This window comes from Propithecus coquereli, unplaced genomic scaffold, assembly GCF_000956105.1.
Source record: "Propithecus coquereli isolate 6110/MARCELLA unplaced genomic scaffold, Pcoq_1.0 Scaffold248, whole genome shotgun sequence".
In the NCBI taxonomy this organism is placed as follows: Eukaryota; Metazoa; Chordata; class Mammalia; order Primates; family Indriidae; genus Propithecus; species Propithecus coquereli.
Window position 1 is genome coordinate 1,195,202 of NW_012148041.1, and position 17,752 is coordinate 1,212,953.

The 17,752-nt window shown below is 53.1% G+C and overlaps 1 protein-coding gene across 1 annotated transcript in view; it reads left to right on the forward strand.

The window, feature by feature from the left end:
- The window catches only part of ZNF76 (zinc finger protein 76), a 31,676-nt gene extending 14,208 nt beyond the window's left edge, over window positions 1-17,468 (forward strand). The window contains exons 2-14 of the mRNA XM_012646642.1: window positions 4,345-4,495; window positions 7,918-7,998; window positions 8,112-8,189; window positions 9,536-9,735; window positions 11,759-11,875; window positions 12,131-12,206; window positions 12,808-12,933; window positions 13,062-13,241; window positions 14,040-14,273; window positions 14,356-14,519; window positions 15,244-15,408; window positions 15,932-16,045; window positions 16,605-17,468. Coding sequence (XP_012502096.1) covers window positions 4,423-4,495; window positions 7,918-7,998; window positions 8,112-8,189; window positions 9,536-9,735; window positions 11,759-11,875; window positions 12,131-12,206; window positions 12,808-12,933; window positions 13,062-13,241; window positions 14,040-14,273; window positions 14,356-14,519; window positions 15,244-15,408; window positions 15,932-16,045; window positions 16,605-16,709 — 1,713 coding nt within the window. The 5' untranslated portion in view covers window positions 4,345-4,422 and the 3' untranslated portion in view covers window positions 16,710-17,468. The remainder of the gene's footprint in view (window positions 1-4,344; window positions 4,496-7,917; window positions 7,999-8,111; window positions 8,190-9,535; window positions 9,736-11,758; window positions 11,876-12,130; window positions 12,207-12,807; window positions 12,934-13,061; window positions 13,242-14,039; window positions 14,274-14,355; window positions 14,520-15,243; window positions 15,409-15,931; window positions 16,046-16,604) is intronic.
- Window positions 17,469-17,752: the final 284 nt, after the last annotated feature.

The window sequence follows — 17,752 nt, forward strand, 5'->3', positions numbered from 1 at the left end:
GAGACCAGCCTGAGCAAGAGCGAGACCCTGTGTCTACTAAAAATAGAAAAAATTAGGCAGGCGTGGTGGCACATACCTGTATCCCAGCCACTTGGGAGACTGAGGCAGGAGGATCGCTTTAACCTAAGAGTTTGAGGTTGCTGTGAGCTACGCTGATGCCACGGCACTCTAGCCCAGGCAACAGAGTGAGACTCTGTCTCAAAAAAACAGAAAAATAACAGTTGCCCTCTAGGCTGGCTGAGGCAGAGTATAGAAAGCCTTGTTCCAAATGTCCAGGGAGCTCTGGTTGGCAGAGGATGATGGAATAGCAAACAGGTGCCTGTGGTCAGCGCAGCCCAGCTTGGAAGTGGATCAGAGTAGATATCAACTGTGTCGAAGTGGACAAACACCATGGCTACTCTTTAGTTTCCTGTCTTTCACATCCCTTATTTTTCTCCTTTGAGGAGGCAATTTAAGCACATCTTGATTCATGGAGAGACCTAAAGATCCAAAGTGTCTAAAAAGTTTTTCTAAACATAATCTCTCCCCAATAATTATATTTTTACATTAGGAAGTGCATCGCTATATTTTGAAGGCATAGGGTTATTTGCTGCATGCAGCCAACAGTGGGTTAAGTTCATTTAAAAGAGCAACAAACAGAAGTGGACTTGCTGCTCGTTCTGGACAAGCCGAGTGTTCCCCTTTGTCATCACTCTTACTTATCTCACCTTACCCGCTCTCAGTCTGCCTCTCCCCTGTACCCAGCTCAGCTCATTGCAAAGCTGGTAAACCTTACACCCTCCCAGGAGAAAACAGCGCAGCCGCCCCCACTACCCCTCCCCAGCTCCTGCCCTTTCTCGGAGGGCCGAGGGGGTTCTGCATCTGAGACGCCAATGCAGGCGGAACTGCTCAGGCACAGCCATCCTGAAGCGGCGGCAAGGCCTCGCTCAGGCTCTTTCTGTTGCTGCTGTCAGTTTGGTGCCGGCACAGGGGGGTTCAGAGTAAACCGTCATTTAAAGGAGGGAAAGGGAGAAAGGTGGCAATCGGGACACTGGTGGATGCCTGGCAGAAGGTTTCGCACCCCTGCAGTCAGGCTCTGTTGGAAGGCAGAGATTGGGAAAGGTTGGGGAGCGACAGTGGGCTCTTTTAAAGGTTTGTATTATGAGGGTTAAGGAGGAAAAATGAATGAGTTGGGGTTATTTAGCCAGGATGCGAGAACATGCGAAGGAGTGGTGATTTGTTTTCTTTGAGTCTTAGAAGGGTTATTTTGGGAAATGCGGCTACCAGCTATTCGCTCTTTCCATTGCCAGCAGACCAGGAAGGACTGGGTTTAAGTTACAGTTGGTGAGATGGAAGTCAAACAACCCATATTCAAGTGTTTTGAGTGCTGACAGTGTGTCGGTCACAGTGGATTAGCAGAAGGAAGAGGCATGCCAAAGATTCAGAAGTGTGGACTCTGGGGCCAGCCAGCCTGGCTTTGAATCCTGGCTTCAGCACTTAGTAGCTTTGGGACCTTGGACAAATTACTATACTTCTAAGCCTCAGTCACCTGATCTATAAAATGGACATAATGTACCTACCTTCTCGAGGGTTACTTTTAAGATTAAGAGTTAGCCTAGGTAAAGTACTTTGAACAGTGGCTGGCACATATTATGGGGTATCTATATGATAAAAAATAATATTAGTAGCTAGGTGAGGTGGTGTGTGCCCATTGTCCCAGCTATTCCAGAGGCTGAGGTGGGACGATTGCTTAAGACCAGGAGTTCAAGGCCAGCCTGGGCAACATAGCGAGACCCCTGTCTCTTTAAAAAAAAAAAAAGCATAAGCAGTAGAAAGGATCTAGGGGTCATTTGGGGCAATACTTCATTTTACAGATAAGGAGGCAGACATAGGAGATAGAATCAAGATTAGAAGCCAATTATTCTGTAGGCTTCTAGTCCAGGACTATTGCCACTACTCTACTATGTTTTAGGTTCCTCTTCCTTGCCCTCCCCCTCAGAGCCAATATTTCAAGAGTACTTCCTATGTGCCAGCACTGTGCTAAACGCTGACGTATGTGACTTCATTTAAATCTTACAGCAACCTGTGAGGCAGGTGCCATTATCCCCATTTTTTTCCAAGTGGCATCTTAGGCTCAGAGAGATTACTTTACTTGCCCAAGGCTACACAGCTTTTAAGAGGTAGGGAAAATGGGTCAGATGCCAGAGTTCCCCCCTTGAGCAGTGGTTCTTTACCTCTAATCCCTGTAAGACTTTGGTGACGGCCTTGGACTCCCCTCTCTTAACAAAATGCACAGGCTCACACACCAAAAGAGTATTTTCAGGTGGCTTCAGGGTTCATAAATCTCCAGCTTCAAGAACCTCTGTACTTGGTAGCATAATAGAGTAATTAAGAGCACACTCTGGATCAGATGGCCTAGTTCAGATCTTCCTCTACCACTTGTTAGCTGTGCAACCTTGAGCAGGTAGTAACATTAAGTATGATGTCTTGGGCCTCAACTTTCTCAACTGTAAAATGAGGATAATAGTATTTAATTATAGAGTTGTGAGAATTAAATGAGTTAATATGTATCGTATTTCTAGTACATGGATAACTCTACAGCAGTGTTCACTATTAGTAGTAGTAGTATTGCTGTCCTTGGAGCTTAGCTTAGTTAATGTTTGTGGACAGAATGAACGAGTAATTCTATTAAGATGCCTAGCCTGGGGTAGAGCACCCTAACCATTGTGTCGCAGATGGGCTGCAGTTTTGCCCAGATATCGATCCACTCGACCCTCAGGGCTGCCACAGCCACAGCTGGTCGCTCCTGGCTTCAGGCAGCAACATCTGCGGTGTGACACACAAATACCCTTCTTTCTGCGTGCCCTGACACAGAAACAGTTCGGTAGCACCTGTCGAGGCAAGCAGCTGGTAGCCCATGAGAATCAAATAGGTAGTCCAGATCCCAGGCCCCGGAAAGTTCTGTGGGTGAGCAGCAGAAGAGTCTGACCAGTGAACTGAGAGCAGAGGCTATGAGCTTCGTGCAGCTTGGCAAGCGCAGAGTCTACAGCTGCAGTAGGCTCCGCGCTTCCCACCCTGCACGTGAGGACGGGGGGAGTCACTCTGGGCGGATTTGTTCAGAGCCGCCAGTCTCAGGTGCTAGCAAAACCACCTCGAGCCAGAAACCGGACTGGAGCCCAGAGGTTTGTGTAGGCAACAGATGTTGGACAGCTAGTGGTAAGTACTGAAGTGGGTGAGCCCCGAGGTGCAGTGCTGGGAAGAAGTAGCGCCCAGGCTGTGGGAATTTATAACAGGACCCAGCTGTGCCTGCCAGCTGGACTCTAAGGGTGACGGGAAGCTATTGAAGGCAAGTGGTATATTTAGATTTGTACCTTTTGTTCTTTTAAGGTCACCCTGACAGCCTGTTAGAAAATGAATTGGGGCCGTGCATGGTGGCCCACGACTGTAATCACAGTCGTTGAGGAGGCCAAGGTGGGAGGATCACTGAGGCCAGGAGTTCAAGATCAGCCTGGGCAACATAACAAGACCCTGTCTCTACAAAAAATTTTTAAAATTTGCTGAGTATGGTGGCATGTGCCTATAATCCTAGCTACTCGGGAGGCTGAGGCAAGAGGATTGCTTGAGCCCAGGAGCTGGAGGTCACAGTGAGCTGTAATTGTGCCACTGTACAATTACAGTGTCACTGCCTGGGTGACAGAGTGATTGTCTCTTAAAAAAAAAAGAAAAAATGAATTGGAAACAGACAAGAGTTTAGACATATGTTAAGAGACTCGTACAAGAGGTGAGAGGTGAGAGGTGATACTTGCCTGAAATAGGTACCTGGACTTTTGAGGAAAAGGAGGACTCAAGGGTGACCCCACAGATTCTGGGTAGATAGAGGTGTCATCCCTGGGATAGGGGATACTGGAAGTAGAACAGTTGGGGGGGTTGGGGCATGTTGTGAGTTCTGCTGGGGACTCGTTCCATTTGTGATACCTGTGAGATGTTCCCCGAGGATGGTCAACAAGACAGGTGGATGGGTGGGTCTGAGCACAGGAGAGATGTTGGAGTGGGCTGTCAGCAGTGGGGCTGGCTGCCTGCCTTCAACAGCCCCTCCTAAGGGGAACAAGTTTGAAAGTGGGTTTTGATCAGTGACCTCTTGCTGTACAACCAATTTGACTGGCATGCTTCTCTTCTATGCTCAACTTTTAGAATTCTTAGATATGTATTATATATTTTGAACCCTTTTCATAAAAACCAGTATAGTTCCCTACTTTGAAGAATTCATCTCTTTCTTTTTGGCTGGCTTCATTAACTCCTTCCCTGCATGTCCTTGCAGGAGGAGGAAGCTGGCAACTCATAATGTGGTACTGTCCATTTTCTCAGATTTGTGACCCAGAAGGCAATCTGTTGGTGCTGGCCAGCAGCCAACTTCATGTCTCAGTACACGAGCAGCAGTTTGCCATGGAGAGCTTGGGGCTGCAGACGGTGACCCTCAGTGATGGGACAACAGCCTATGTCCAGCAAGCTGTCAAAGGTGAGTGTTTTGGGGAACCTCAGGATCCCTCCCTGTATCTCTGCCTCTGGAAAGGAATGTCCCCTTCAGAGAGTCTCATTCCCACCCTGCCCGCCCGCCTGCTCACCCCTGCCTACCACCACAGCGTGCTCTGCGTGAGAATCTCCTGTGGTGCTTGATGGAAAGGGAACTCGAAAATAAAACGCCACATCGGCAAGCTGGAGAGTAAGACTGCCCCGCCCGTGGGAGCCAAGACCTCTCACAGGCAGAATTCCATATACATAGTGAGTAGTTCATAAATATTTCTGCAGCAGATGGACACGGTGCTAGTTATGACTTCCTGCTTTTCAAATATTCCCCAGCCAGTTTCTCAGTGCTCTCCAGAAGCAGTTCATCATCCTAATTCAAGCAAATTTAAGCACTCAAACTATCTACTGAGCATGTACCATGTATACGATGTTCTTCTAGGCTCAAAGGGGCACACCCAAGCATGGATCTCATGCCTTAGTCCACTCTAGGGGCTGCCAGAAATAAAAATACAGGGCGCACAGTTAGATTTGAATTGCAGATAAACAACGACTACTTTTGTAGTATGGGTATATCCCAAATGTTGCATGAGATAAGACATGTATAAACATGGGATTAAATACTAAAAAATACTAAGTAACACTAAGCACTGAAAAAAAATTATCATTTATCTGAAATTCAGATTGACCTGGGCATCCTGTATTTAATCTGGCCATCTTATCCCCACTGTCAAGGAACTTAGAATCAAGGTAGATGTGGAGTCAGATGAGAGTGTTGTTGAGAGCAAGGCCTGCAGGCCGGGGACACCCCTCCTTTCTTGCCAGCATTCTGAGGCGTGCCAGATGGCATTCCTGTCTTCCTGGGACAGCACTGGGCAGACACTGCCTCGTTCCTCCTCCTCTTTATTCGGCCTTTTCTGGAGTCCGTGAGTGTCACTGTTCTCATAACCACGTTGTCACTGCAACGTTGCCCTCCTTCATTTGAACACATTGTCGGAATATATTTCCATTCCTAAGTTTACAGATAAGTTGTTTATTGATTTCATTTTAAATTGTCTCTTTCCTGATGGTGACTAAAGAGGCCCCTTAATCTCATCAGTAAGCTCTTTCCATATGTCACCGTGTGGGGGCGGCTTCTGGAAAGATGTCTTGGCAAGAGCTGTTTGTGATGTGTGGGTTCTCACTGGCCTCATTCTCTTGAGAATGGAACTTCTCTAGAATACTTCTGAAGCCTAAAACCCTGTGTCTGCAGACTTCCCCTACCGGTCTTGCCCCTCTGGTGCAGTCTCAGCAGAGGTACAGTGGGATGGGAGAACTTAGGAACTCCAGGTAGGCCTGTGTTTACACCTTGGACCCATTTAGTTGCCCTGCCTCAGTCTTCCACTGCAAATCGATGCTTGCATAAACAGCAAGTGACCACACCTGGCCTGAGAAAGCCATTCTTTTCTTACATTTTCTCTCTTATGTCTGGGTCTCTTTGCCTCCCCCACCTGCCCATTTATATCTTTCTTTCCTCACTCTTCCTGGCTCTGATCGCTGCACCCTCTCCAGTGTTGCAGTGCGCGCTTGCGCACGTGCGTGAACACCGACGCTTACGACAGACTCCCACTGCTCGGGGGAGAGATGTCCTTCAGAGACCAGGACCACACTGGCCTTCCCGGTGAGCTCCTCTGAGCTCTCAACTGAAGCACTCCACCTCTGTCGGCACCCAGCTTAGCTAGCAGGAAGCCCTAAAATTTTATGAGGCTTATCTGTAATTAGGATGTACATACAATATATCATTCAAACCCCACACTTTGAGAGTGAAAGACTGTTACTAATAAACACACTGGAATGTGTGGTCACCCCTCCATAATGGGGTACAAGGCCGCCATCAGTCAGCTATTCTCCAATGCCTCTGCCCATTGTAGTCTCTGGCCGTTAGAGGAAATAGTGGGTTAAAATTTTTCCTCAGACAACCCTTCTCAACATTTTGTGTCCTGTCTTGAAGCAGCACCCACTCTGCTAGCAGTAGCTCTGCTGACGCTTTCAGAACCCCAAGTTCTGATGGCCTTGCCCGTTAGGCTACCATGTGGGTAGCCCAGTGCTCTCTGGATGGGAGAGAAGAAAGTGGGTTCCTCTCCCCTCATCTCTGCTGCCTTTCTTATCTTTGCTTCTGCCTTCCCTGCCTTCAGCTGGGTTGTTGGACTATTAGTTACTGACTCTAAGAAGACTCAGTTTGGGGACAAGTTTGGGGATTCCCCAGAAGGGAGATGTCAGCAGAGACCTGGGCCGGAAATCTGTACCTGAAGCTTCTAAAGAAGGGAACAAAGAAATCACTTGTCATTAACTCTTCAATCTCCCTTTCTTTTTTCCCTTTCTCATTTCCTTCCTTCATTCCCTCTCTCAGACTCACTGGACACAGGGAGGGGACATCTAATTCTAATTCCAAGAGCCTTTTAGCAGTGCTTTCCAGTAAGGCAAAAGAGGATGATTTCCTAAGATATTTGGAGTCTTGTTAATTTTTACATTGCTTATTGTAGGTGAGTCAATGTTTTATTAGAAAATTGAAAGGAAAATATAAGAGCTCAGTGAAGGAAACATTACTCAACAGTGGCAGTGGAATAAGACCTAGATGGATACATAATAGCATAATAGTCCACAGAACTCCTATTGCTCTACTTTCCATTTCTTGTAAAATGCAGATTAGGGCCAGGTGCGGTGACTCATGCCTGTAATCACAACACTTTGGGAAGCTGAGGCAGGAGGATCACGCAAGGCCAGGAGTTCAAGACCAGCCTGGGCAACATAGCAAGACCCCATCTCTACAAAAAAATAAAAAAACAGCCAGTTATGGTAGCACACACCTGTAGCCCAGCTACTCGGGAGGCTGTTAACAAGCTAAATAAGCTGTCCAAGGTCACATAGCTGCTAAGAGGTAGAGCTAGAATTCAAACTCAGACATCTTGGCCTGGTTCCAGAGCCTGTTGCTTTTAACCACTATGCTGTACTGCCTGCCTTCTCAGGGGCTCCAGGTCTTGGCACACTGCCATAGTGAGAGACTAGGGGATGTATTTTGATTTTGTTAGTTTGAGTTATATCTGGATTTTGACCCACTGGGGCCTTTCTAGGTTTCAGGGCAGCCTCTGCTCTCCGTTTAGTTCCATCTCAGCAGCTTACTGTTAGGTTGGAAGTCCCTACTTTGCTGGACGTGGGTGGAATAATAAATGGAGTTGCTCCTCCTTTGAGTGACTAGAAGGGAATCTGCTGGGAAATGTGGGGTTCCTGCAAGGCAGGATGTCTTCCCCCTCAGTGCCTCGGGGCCCACAGCTCACAGACTAGTGCCCAGAGACTCAAATAGGCCTCTGCTAAAAGCAGGCAAGTGTCTCTTAATTGTTTCCTGGGCCTGGCCTGTTTCTCTCCATATCCACCCCACAGGAGAGAAGCTGCTTGAAGGGCAAGTGATCCAGCTTGAGGACGGGACCACCGCATACATCCACCAAGTGACAGTGCAGAAAGGTGAGGGCACCCTGACACACCCCTGTCTTGTGGAGAGAAGCCTGGCAGCCCCCACCAAGGGACCCCTTATGACACTGAGCTCCAGAGAAACGCAGGCATTGCTCTCATTACAGAACCTCTCTCCTTTGAGGATGGACAACCTGTGCAACTGGAAGACGGCAGCATGGCCTACATACACCGCACACCCAAAGGTGGGATCGCAGTCATCACGACTGGTGGGGCAGGATGGGAGGCAGAATTGGCAGAGGTTGGGGGATGGAGTGGTACACCGTGAGGGTCACGGTATAGACATGGGACCTGTCATCCCCAGGGCACACACGCTCACCTGGATTAGCTGCCTCGCCCACCTTCCCTAGTGCAGACTGCAGAAGCACCTGTTTCTGCCGCCAGATACTGACCTTGGGGGTCAGTACCATGGACCTTAATGGTGGCTTTGGCTCTAGCACAGCCACAAAATCTTAGGGCTTTAAAGAGGACCCAGGGATTTCATCCGAGACTAGGAGAAAAAACTTACTAATATTTAAGAATGAAGCTCCTAAGGTGCTGAAGAATAGCGATTTATTCCTTCTCCAAGTAGTTTCTTGAGTGACTACTGCAGGCTAGGCATTGCGCCAAGTGCGGAGTATATGAGAGAACAACATCAGACACAGTCCCTGCTCTCCTAGAGTTTAGTGGGGGAAATGGAAGCGGAACATGCTGATCATTACACACAGGGGTCAGGCTCAGGGAGGGCTTCTCTGAGGAAGTGGTGCTTGCACCGAGAGGTGAGGAATGAGGTGGACTTACCCGGGGGAAGAAGGATGGCAGGGAGAGTTCAGTACTCCAGACAGAAGGAACAGCATGTGCAGGCCTAGAGCTGGGGAGAAGAAAGAATAATGTATTCAAGGAGCTGCCAGAAAAGCTAGAGCACTGGGAGTGAGGGCAGAATGGCCAAGAGGAAGCCAAAGAGAGAAAGGCAGGGCCAGTGCACTTGGGGATTGAGTGTCAGGATAAGGATTTTAGTCTTTTTCCGAAGACCAGTGTTAGAGCTGTTTAGGCAGTTAGGTGACACGATCACATTTGTGTCTTGCACAGATCCCTCTGGATGCTGCGCTACCTGGAGGGAACTAGAGTGGGTGAGGGGCAACTGGTCAGGAGGCTCTTGTGGTCATCTAGGCCGAGATGAGATGGGCCCCTGTCAGGTCCTCAAGGAGCTTGTGAGTTCCCAGTCAGTGCACCCTGGGAGAGGCAGCTCCAGAAGGAGGGCCAGAAGAGCGACTCACCAAGGTGTAGCTGGGCGTGGAGGCACCTGTAGTCCCGGCTACTTAGGAGGCTGAGATGAGGAGGATCGCTTGAGCTCAGGAGTTTGAGGCCAACCTGGGCAACATCGTGAGACCCCCATCACTTAAAAAAAGTGAATCACCAAGCTGAGGGGCCAGGAGAAACTGGGTGCTGAAATCCTCCTTGGCGTACGTACCTCTCATTAACTTACAGACAGGGTCCCAGCTGTATCTCTTCCCCCTGTGTGGCATCGAAGCTAACCGTGTGTTCCCTCTAGAGGGCTATGACCCCAGTGCCCTGGAAGCTGTCCAGCTGGAAGACGGCTCCACTGCCTACATCCACCACCCTGTGGCTGTGCCATCGGACAGCACCATCCTGGCTGTGCAGACAGAGGTGGGCTTGGAAGACCTGGCAGCAGAGGATGAGGAGGGCTTCAGTGCAGACACGGTGGTGGCTCTGGAGCAATACGCCAGCAAGGTGAGCATGCAGAGCCTGATGATCTCTGTCTAGACGGCGGGGCGTTGCCTGCCTCTCGGTCCTGCCAGAACTTCACCTCGCTAAAGGACGAGGGCAGCCTGTGCTCGGGCAACGCCCGGGCTACTCCATGTGCCCCTCCGCCTCTGCCCCGCCGACTCCTCTGTCACACATCATTGTCCAGGGTGTGCATCACAGCCTGGCTGGGGCCCCTGCCGGCTGTTCACACTCACCCTTGTTTATGCTGTCTCTGCAGGGGGTCGCTGCTGCGAGAAACAGTGGCATCCTTATGGTGGGAAGTTAGGTCCAGCTTCGCTTTGGCTGCTGTAATAATACCCCGTGCTGTCTAGAAAGCCCTTGCCTGTGGCTTTTATTAGCTTTCTAGTCCACTAGGGTCAGATTCTCTTGCATTTATTTCATCTCTGTGGCCCGTTGAGTCCTGTGGGAAAATAACCTCGGTAGGCAATGACAAGGGCACACGCAGCAGAGCAGCTGCGAGTCTTGGCGCGTGAGGCCCACACGGTAGCTCAGCTGACGAGGAGAAGGGTCCCGCTCTGCAAACGTCAGTCAGTCCAACCTCTCCCTGCTGGAACGACGGCCCTGCCAGTGAGCGGACAGGGGCAGAGATCTACAGGCTTCCCACACAGGTGCTCCCTCCCTGGGCTGGACCGCGGAGCCTCGGGGCGGGTGTGGCAGAGCTTCCGGGAGCGCCAGTTTACCCAGAGACTGGGAAGTCGTTTTATAATGAAACTGTGCGGCTGTATGGTAGAGGAAAAGAGGAAATCCCCACGTATTTCAGAATGAAGTAAAATAAAGCTGTGCCTACTCCCACCCCTATTCCCAGAGGTGTATTTGAAAGACCAAATTCGAGACTTGCTGCTGATGGAAAGAGAACTGGGTTTTATTTAAATCATGAGCCCTGAGGTCCGTGCTGGCTCTGCTGCCACCCAGCCGGACCTTGCGTGAGTCCCGCCCCTCCCAGGCCTCCGCCGTTCCTCTAAAATGAGATGAGACCAGATGACCTCAGAGACCACTGCTGGCCCTGATGTTCCTTCATTCCCTCGGTTACCCTGGAGCTAGTGAGACATGGGAGTGAAATGCAAGTGCCCACATAGGCTGTGACCCCCCCCTCTACCCACCGGCTGCTTAAGTATCCATGGAACTCTGTCAGCTCTTTGACCCCTGTCTTGGAGCCTGACTAGACAGACTTACCATGAGCTTGGCCTCAGCCCTTTATCTCCCACTCACTGCGACTCTGGAGTTCAATTTCCAGAGTTCCTGGAAAGACCAATGTGATCCTGAAGCATTCCAGAAAAAAAGACTAAGGGACAGTCCCACCAGGACCCTTCCCAGGAAAGCAGAAGAGCAGTGAGGGCTTTGTGTGGCCAGGGGCTGTGTCCCAGGAGAGATGAAAGGGGAACACTTGTCAGCTGGGTGCTGTCCTTAGAGCTGAGACTTCTGGTGGGGACTGCAGTCCCCTCCCCTGGGCGCTCTGGTTACGGCCACCTCACCCTGGGCCTTGTGCCCTGCCAGGTGAACCTAGGTGAGCTCATCCCCACAGCAAGCCCCCTTGTCAGTGCCCCTTCTGAGCACAGGTTTCCTGCTGGGAGGAAGAGGGCCCTCCCATCGCAGGATGGAGGTGTCAAGAGTTGCAGCCTCCTAGGTGTGTGTGGCTGAAAGGAGGGTTTCTGGCACTCAGCCCAGTTTAAGTATGGCCTTGCAGACAGCCTCTCTCCCCACCCTACCTAGCTGTCTAGGAAACATCCTTTCTTCAGTAGCTGCCATAGCCCCTATGGCCTTAGTCTTCCCTCTGTCCATCAGAGATGGGTGGTGACGCCACACGCCAGCTCTGTTTCTTCTGCAGTGTGCCCCACATCTGTCCCCTGTCTGTCTGGAATCTCCTTCTACCACAGAGGCACCTGACACGCTTAATTGAGTCTCAAGCTGCCAGCTGGGCCCTGTGTCCCACCCCTCCCATCCCCTCATTGGGGAGAAAACATATAGGGACCCCAACATTTTCCTCCAGGTTCTGCATGACAGCCAGACTCCCCATAACGGCAAAGGGCAGCAGGTTGGAGACAGAGCGTTCCGCTGTGGCTACAAGGGCTGTGGGCGTCTCTACACCACTGCTCATCACTTAAAGGTAAGGCTGCTGGCAGACAGCTTTCAGCTCTGCCATCTTCCCTTCCAGACCGTAATTCTGCCTTTCCACCTTGATTGGAACTGGTCCCCCGCTGAAGTTGCTGGAGGGAAGAGATGAGTGTACAGCAACGTCAGCACAGGGGGCTATGGCATATGTGAAGGTGCAGGAGGGAAGGGCGTCAGGGCTCTAAAGAAAACGAGAGAGTACAGGTCACACCCTCGTTCCTCTGAATTGTGTGGTTGCTTGTCCTCACAGGTGCACGAACGAGCTCACACAGGTGACCGTCCATACAGGTGTGACTTCCCCAGCTGTGGAAAGGCCTTTGCCACAGGTAACCTACCTGGATGGAGACCAAAGGTGGACCACCTTCAGCTGAGGGCAGAGGGTTCTAGATCTGCTCTGGGATCTCCCTGAAGGGAACCCAACACCAGGCTGCCTTCCTGGAGAAACTACCATCCGGGTGCTCTGACTTGAAGGGGGCTCTCTCTGGAGCAGGCCCTGCTGCGGACGGGAAAGGCAGCATGGTCCAGGCCAGCAGCAGGAGGCTGGAGGGCTGGGGGAGAGACCCTGCCTCCTGTGTTAGCTCTGAGGCCAACCCGCTGTGGGCCACTGCATCTCGCTGGCCTTGTCTTCCTCTCAGTGAAAACAAGGGCCTTTAGCCACCAGTTCTTTATGTTTCCTCTCATGCTCCTGTTCTAGAATGGCTCCAGCTGCCCCTGGAGAGGGAAGAAGGGCAGAATGGGCTTTTCTAGCCCCTCCTTAATCTGCCCAGGCAGGGGTGGGATAGAGGCAGACATAGGCTTTTTGAGCCAAAAACGCCCTGGAGCCTCCCAGAGCACACCTTAAGACGGAGAGCCTCTGTGCGAGGTGGATGGTGGCGGATGACGCCCCACTGGGCGCCCTTCTCACCCCTCCCTGCCACACGTGGACAGGCTACGGGCTGAAGAGCCACGTTCGCACCCACACCGGTGAGAAACCGTACAAGTGCCCAGAGGAGCTGTGCAGCAAGGCCTTCAAGACGTCAGGAGACCTGCAGAAGCACGTCCGTACCCACACCGGTATGCTGGGCCCTGCCCGCCGCCACCCCGTTCCCTGGGCAAAGGGGACTCAACTCACCGCTCAGACTTAGACCTGGAGCGCGGCGTCATCCCCTTGCACCACCCCTCACACCCTGCCGTTTGCACAGGTGAACGCCCGTTCCGGTGCCCCTTTGAGGGCTGCGGCCGCTCCTTCACCACGTCTAACATCCGCAAGGTACACGTGCGCACCCACACAGGCGAGCGGCCCTACACCTGCCCGGAGCCCCACTGTGGCCGCGGCTTCACCAGCGCGACCAACTACAAGAACCACGTGCGCATCCACACAGGTGGGCCAGCCGGTGGACGAGGACCACCCCCCGAGGTCCCAGCCCCTCTACTGTAGGCTTCTGATCTGAGACACATTCTCAACCCCCAGCCCAGAGCCCTTCCCTGCCGGCCGTTCCAGGCTGGTCTGGGGGTGGGGTATCCCTAGAACCGCCGTTCTTCTGCCCTGAGCTGTTCCTCCATTTCCAGTTAGGGCCAATCTGACAGGTCCTGCCAGCCCTCTCTGGGGCCCCTCAGCTCCTTACCACCTCCCTGCACCCACCGTGAATCCCTCCACTCCGGCTGGGCTCCTGAACGGAGGCCAGGGTCGGGATGATGGGGAGGAAGCAGAGTGAAACGCCGCCGTCCCCTCCTGGCCCGTCCGCGGCCGTGTGGCTCCTGTGCATCCTCCCTCCCCGGTGCTACTCCCTCGTCATCCGTCTGTCTTCTTAGCTGTGTGTGTCCCCTCTCTCTCCCATCACACCTGACACCTCATCATCCGTCTCCTGCCTCTGCTGTTCGCCACTCCCAGGGCTCCCCGCCGCAGCCTCGCAAGCCCCCCCGCGCCACTTCACTGGCCCCAGCCTCGCCCCGTGCCGCTTTTCCCTCCACCTCGTCCCTGGGCTCAGTGGTTCCACACCCACGTGCTCTCTGTGTCCCGCCAGTCATCTCTTCCAGCTCTGTCCTTTCAGAGTCTCGGTTTGCAGTCCCTCTCCCGTCTGCCAGCTCTCCCTTTACCAGCCCCGTCCCCGGCCCCTGTCCCCCTAGTTTTCCCCTTGCCAGCCCCAGTTCCCACCCCCCTCACAGCCCAGTGTCCCCAGGGGAGAAGCCATACGTTTGCACGGTGCCAGGCTGTGGGAAGCGCTTCACCGAGTACTCGAGCCTGTACAAGCACCACGTGGTGCACACACACTGCAAGCCCTATACCTGCAGCACCTGCGGCAAGACCTACCGGCAGACCTCCACCTTGGCCATGCACAAGCGCAGCGCCCACGGCGAGCTGGAGGCCACAGAGGAGAGCGAGCAGGCCCTCTATGAGCAGCAGCAGCTTGAGGGTGAGGGGAGTGGGCCGGGGCTAAGAGTGGGACAAGCCATGGCATCCAGTGGCAGGTGTCAGCCTGGGCTCTCCTCTCCCAGCTGCCTCTGCTGCCGAGGAGAGCCCGCCACCCAAACGACCCCGCATTGCTTACCTTTCGGAGGTGAAGGAAGAGGGTGATGACATCCCAGCCCAAGTGGCCATGGTGACCGAGGAGGATGGGGCCCCCCAGGTGGCTCTGATCACTCAGGATGGTGCCCAGCAGGTACAGGCCCTGGAGGGCAGGGGTGGGGCCAGCCGCTCTGCCTGGCACCCTCTCCACTCTCTCTGAGAGCTCTGGGGAGCCCCGAACTTCTGACAGCCCCACCTCCACCCAGTTTCCAGTTGAAGCTTTATGAACCTCAGAGAGCTGAGGCTGAGGGGCCACATCTTGTAACGCAGCTCCTCCTCCTCCTCCTCATGTTTGCAGCTCGGTCTCTGGGACTTCTGGGGCACAGTCAGTAGTTTCTCTCTTTACTTGGAAGCTGATAAGTCCTGATCATCTGAATGAGACACTTGGATGTCCTTCTCAAGAGAGGCATGTTGGAACAGGGGCTAGAGCATGGTGCGGGGTTGAGAAGCCTGGGGTCTTGTCCCACCAGTGTACTGGCCGGCTGTATAGCCTGACCCTCATCAGCACCCTCACTGTGAAATGGACCTGTGCCTTCTAGAGTTGTGATGAGGAGACATTAGGTGGAGACCCAGAATTGCATACAAGGCCCAGAGGCAAAGTGGTGACAAATAGAAGTGGTTGGCCAAATTCTTCTAGTGTAGCCACTCAGCAACCTTGGACCCATTGGTTTGCTTGTCCCCCTACCCGTTCCACTCTTACGACACTTCGGGCCTACCAACAAGCCAGCTTTGTCCGGGAGAGCAGACACATCCTCCTCGGGGCTTTCAGACAACCCTCCACTGACACCCCTGCTCATCTTCTCCCTTCCTGTCGGCAGGTCAGCCTGTCCCCGGAAGACCTGCAGGCCCTGGGGAGTGCCATCAGTATGGTGACCCAGCATGGCAGTACCACCCTCACCATCCCCAGTCATGAAGACGACCTGGCCGCATCTGGCGCACATACGGTCACCATGGTCAGCGCCGATGGCACCCAGACGCAGCCCGTATGACCAGGCAGTTTGCTCGGGGTTTCTTATTCTCTTGCCATTCCTTTATGTGGGGCGGTCACTAAAGTGCAGGTTAAACTAGTCAAGGCTTCTTGGAAGGACAAAGATTCCCCACAAAAAGAGGGTCTTCCCCACAGCTCCTCTGGGGCGTGATTAGAAGCATTTGACTGCGAGGCTAGAGACACTTTCTACGTCTCTAATTTGCTTTGTGACCTTAGGCAAGGCACTTTTCCGTGGACTTCAGTCCATTTTCAAATGATGGGATTAAATTATCTCTGGGGGTTTTTTACAGCTCTGTCCTTCTGTTATTCAAAATCCCTAAATTAAATTGGGCTCTAAGTTAGAGAAAAACTGAACCTCACTCAGCTCTGAGCCCCAGGCTAATTAATCTGACCCTTGTGGTTTTATCCACTCCCTTCGGAGTGGTTCCCAGCCACCTTGCATGAAGGGGTTTTATTTCATCTGGGGGCAGGCAGAGTACTGCAGGTGGGTTAAAAGACCTCATTCTCCTATTTTTCAGGTCACAATCATTACCTCTGGGGCTGTGGTAGCTGAGGACTCAAGTGTAGCATCCCTTCATCATCAACAGGTGGCGTTGCTGGCCACAGCCAATGGCACGCACATTGCGGTGCAGGTGGGTAGAGATCTGGAGGAAAGGGGACCGCACGGCCAGAGAAGGGACCAAGGAGGAGGGGAATTACATGGGGATCTTGAAGAGAGGGGCATCTGGCTCAGAAAGAGCCCGTTTCAGGGGACAAAGCCCTGCGTGCCTACATCCATGTCAAGGCCCTTTCTTGGCTGAGGCAGAATGATGAAGCCCCTTCCAGCCTTCAGGGTAACGCTGATGGCAGTCCACCTGTGGTCAAGCCCTTCATCTCTTTGTGTCTCTGTTTCTTCATCTGGAAAATACGGAGGCTGAAGTAGGTGATCACTAAGGGCCTCTCCAGCCAGTTATTCTCCTGTGAGCAAGCAGGTCTCTCTGAGCCTGGCCCATTCCATGGCTCCCTGGCCGTGCCTAGCCTACTAAATACTCCGTCAGTAAATGTCCTGTTTATTGGAGCCCTACTGAGTGCTCAGCATGTGGCACTGGAAAGACGGAGGAGGTTCAAAAAAGTAGGCCACATCCTACCAACACGAGACTCTATGAGGAAGGGTCTCACTCTCTCCTTCCTTCTACGTCCTCTCCCCCACAGCTGGAGGAGCAGCAGACTTTGGAGGAAGCCATCAGCGTGGCCACCGCTGCCATGCAGCAAGGGGCCGTGGCCCTGAAGACCACAGTGTCGGAGAGCGGCTGCTGAGCGCAAGAGGGCTGGGTCCTGCGCCATGATAGAGGAGGTGTCATGCTACACAGGCATTCTTGCTTCCAGGGGCCCAGGCTGTGGCTGCCACACGTGGAAGGTGGCCACATAGGTCTCCAGGGCAAGAAGGCGGCAGGCAAACAGCCTAACTGGCGGGCGCCCCACCCAAGAGGAGGGCCAGGCGGCCAGAACTGGGGAGCATGTCATCCTTGGGAGCTGAGAACGAGCCTGATCACCAGGCTGCACTGGGGTACCCTCCCCTCAAAATCAGTGGGGTGTCCTTCTAGAGAACACCCTTCCTGCCCTCAGTCCACTCCCCTTCTCAGGTGGAAATCGGGGCTGCCGCGGGGACTGGCCCTGCGCCCTGACGGTCATTGCCTGCCGGGGGAGGGGCAGGCAGCTCTTCCGCCCCGTGGGAGCAGAGCAGGCCCAGCCCTGCCCTCCCAGCAATAACCACCTCCCTTGAGGCCAGCCAGGATGCCGGGCTACTTGGCACAGGGGCTTCCTGCCACCGCAGTCAGAATTAATTCCTCAGGGGCCTGTGGCTGGAGAAAAGGTGCCCGGCCCCCACCACCCCCAGCTGCCCCCCAGCCTCTCTGTGGCAGAGAGGCAGGGAGCAGCCCTGTAAATAGACTGCAGCGGATTGGGTTTAATTTGTTTAGTTTTTTTAATTCCATTTTGATAATTTTTTTTTTCCTGCTCTGGGTGATGGTGGCAGATGGGTGAATGAGTATTTAATAAAAGTTCCGAGTTTCTACCTGGGTCCCTCCATTCTTTCAGCTCTGGGCGCTGGTGGCAGGGCTGGCCAAGTCAGGCTCTCAGCCCTGGCTCCCCGGCACAAACCCCGCCCGGCCTCAGTGCCCGAGCGGGGCTGGCTGCCTGCGGCACAGGTAGGAGGAGTGCCCCATGTAAGATAAGCCCTGAGTGGCTGCTAGTGGCTTCCTGCCCACAGCTGAGCAGGTGGGCTCCAGGGTGGCCACTGCTTCCAGGCTCTGGCTTAATCGCAGGCCTCAGGATGATTGGGTTGGAGCCACTCTTTTTCT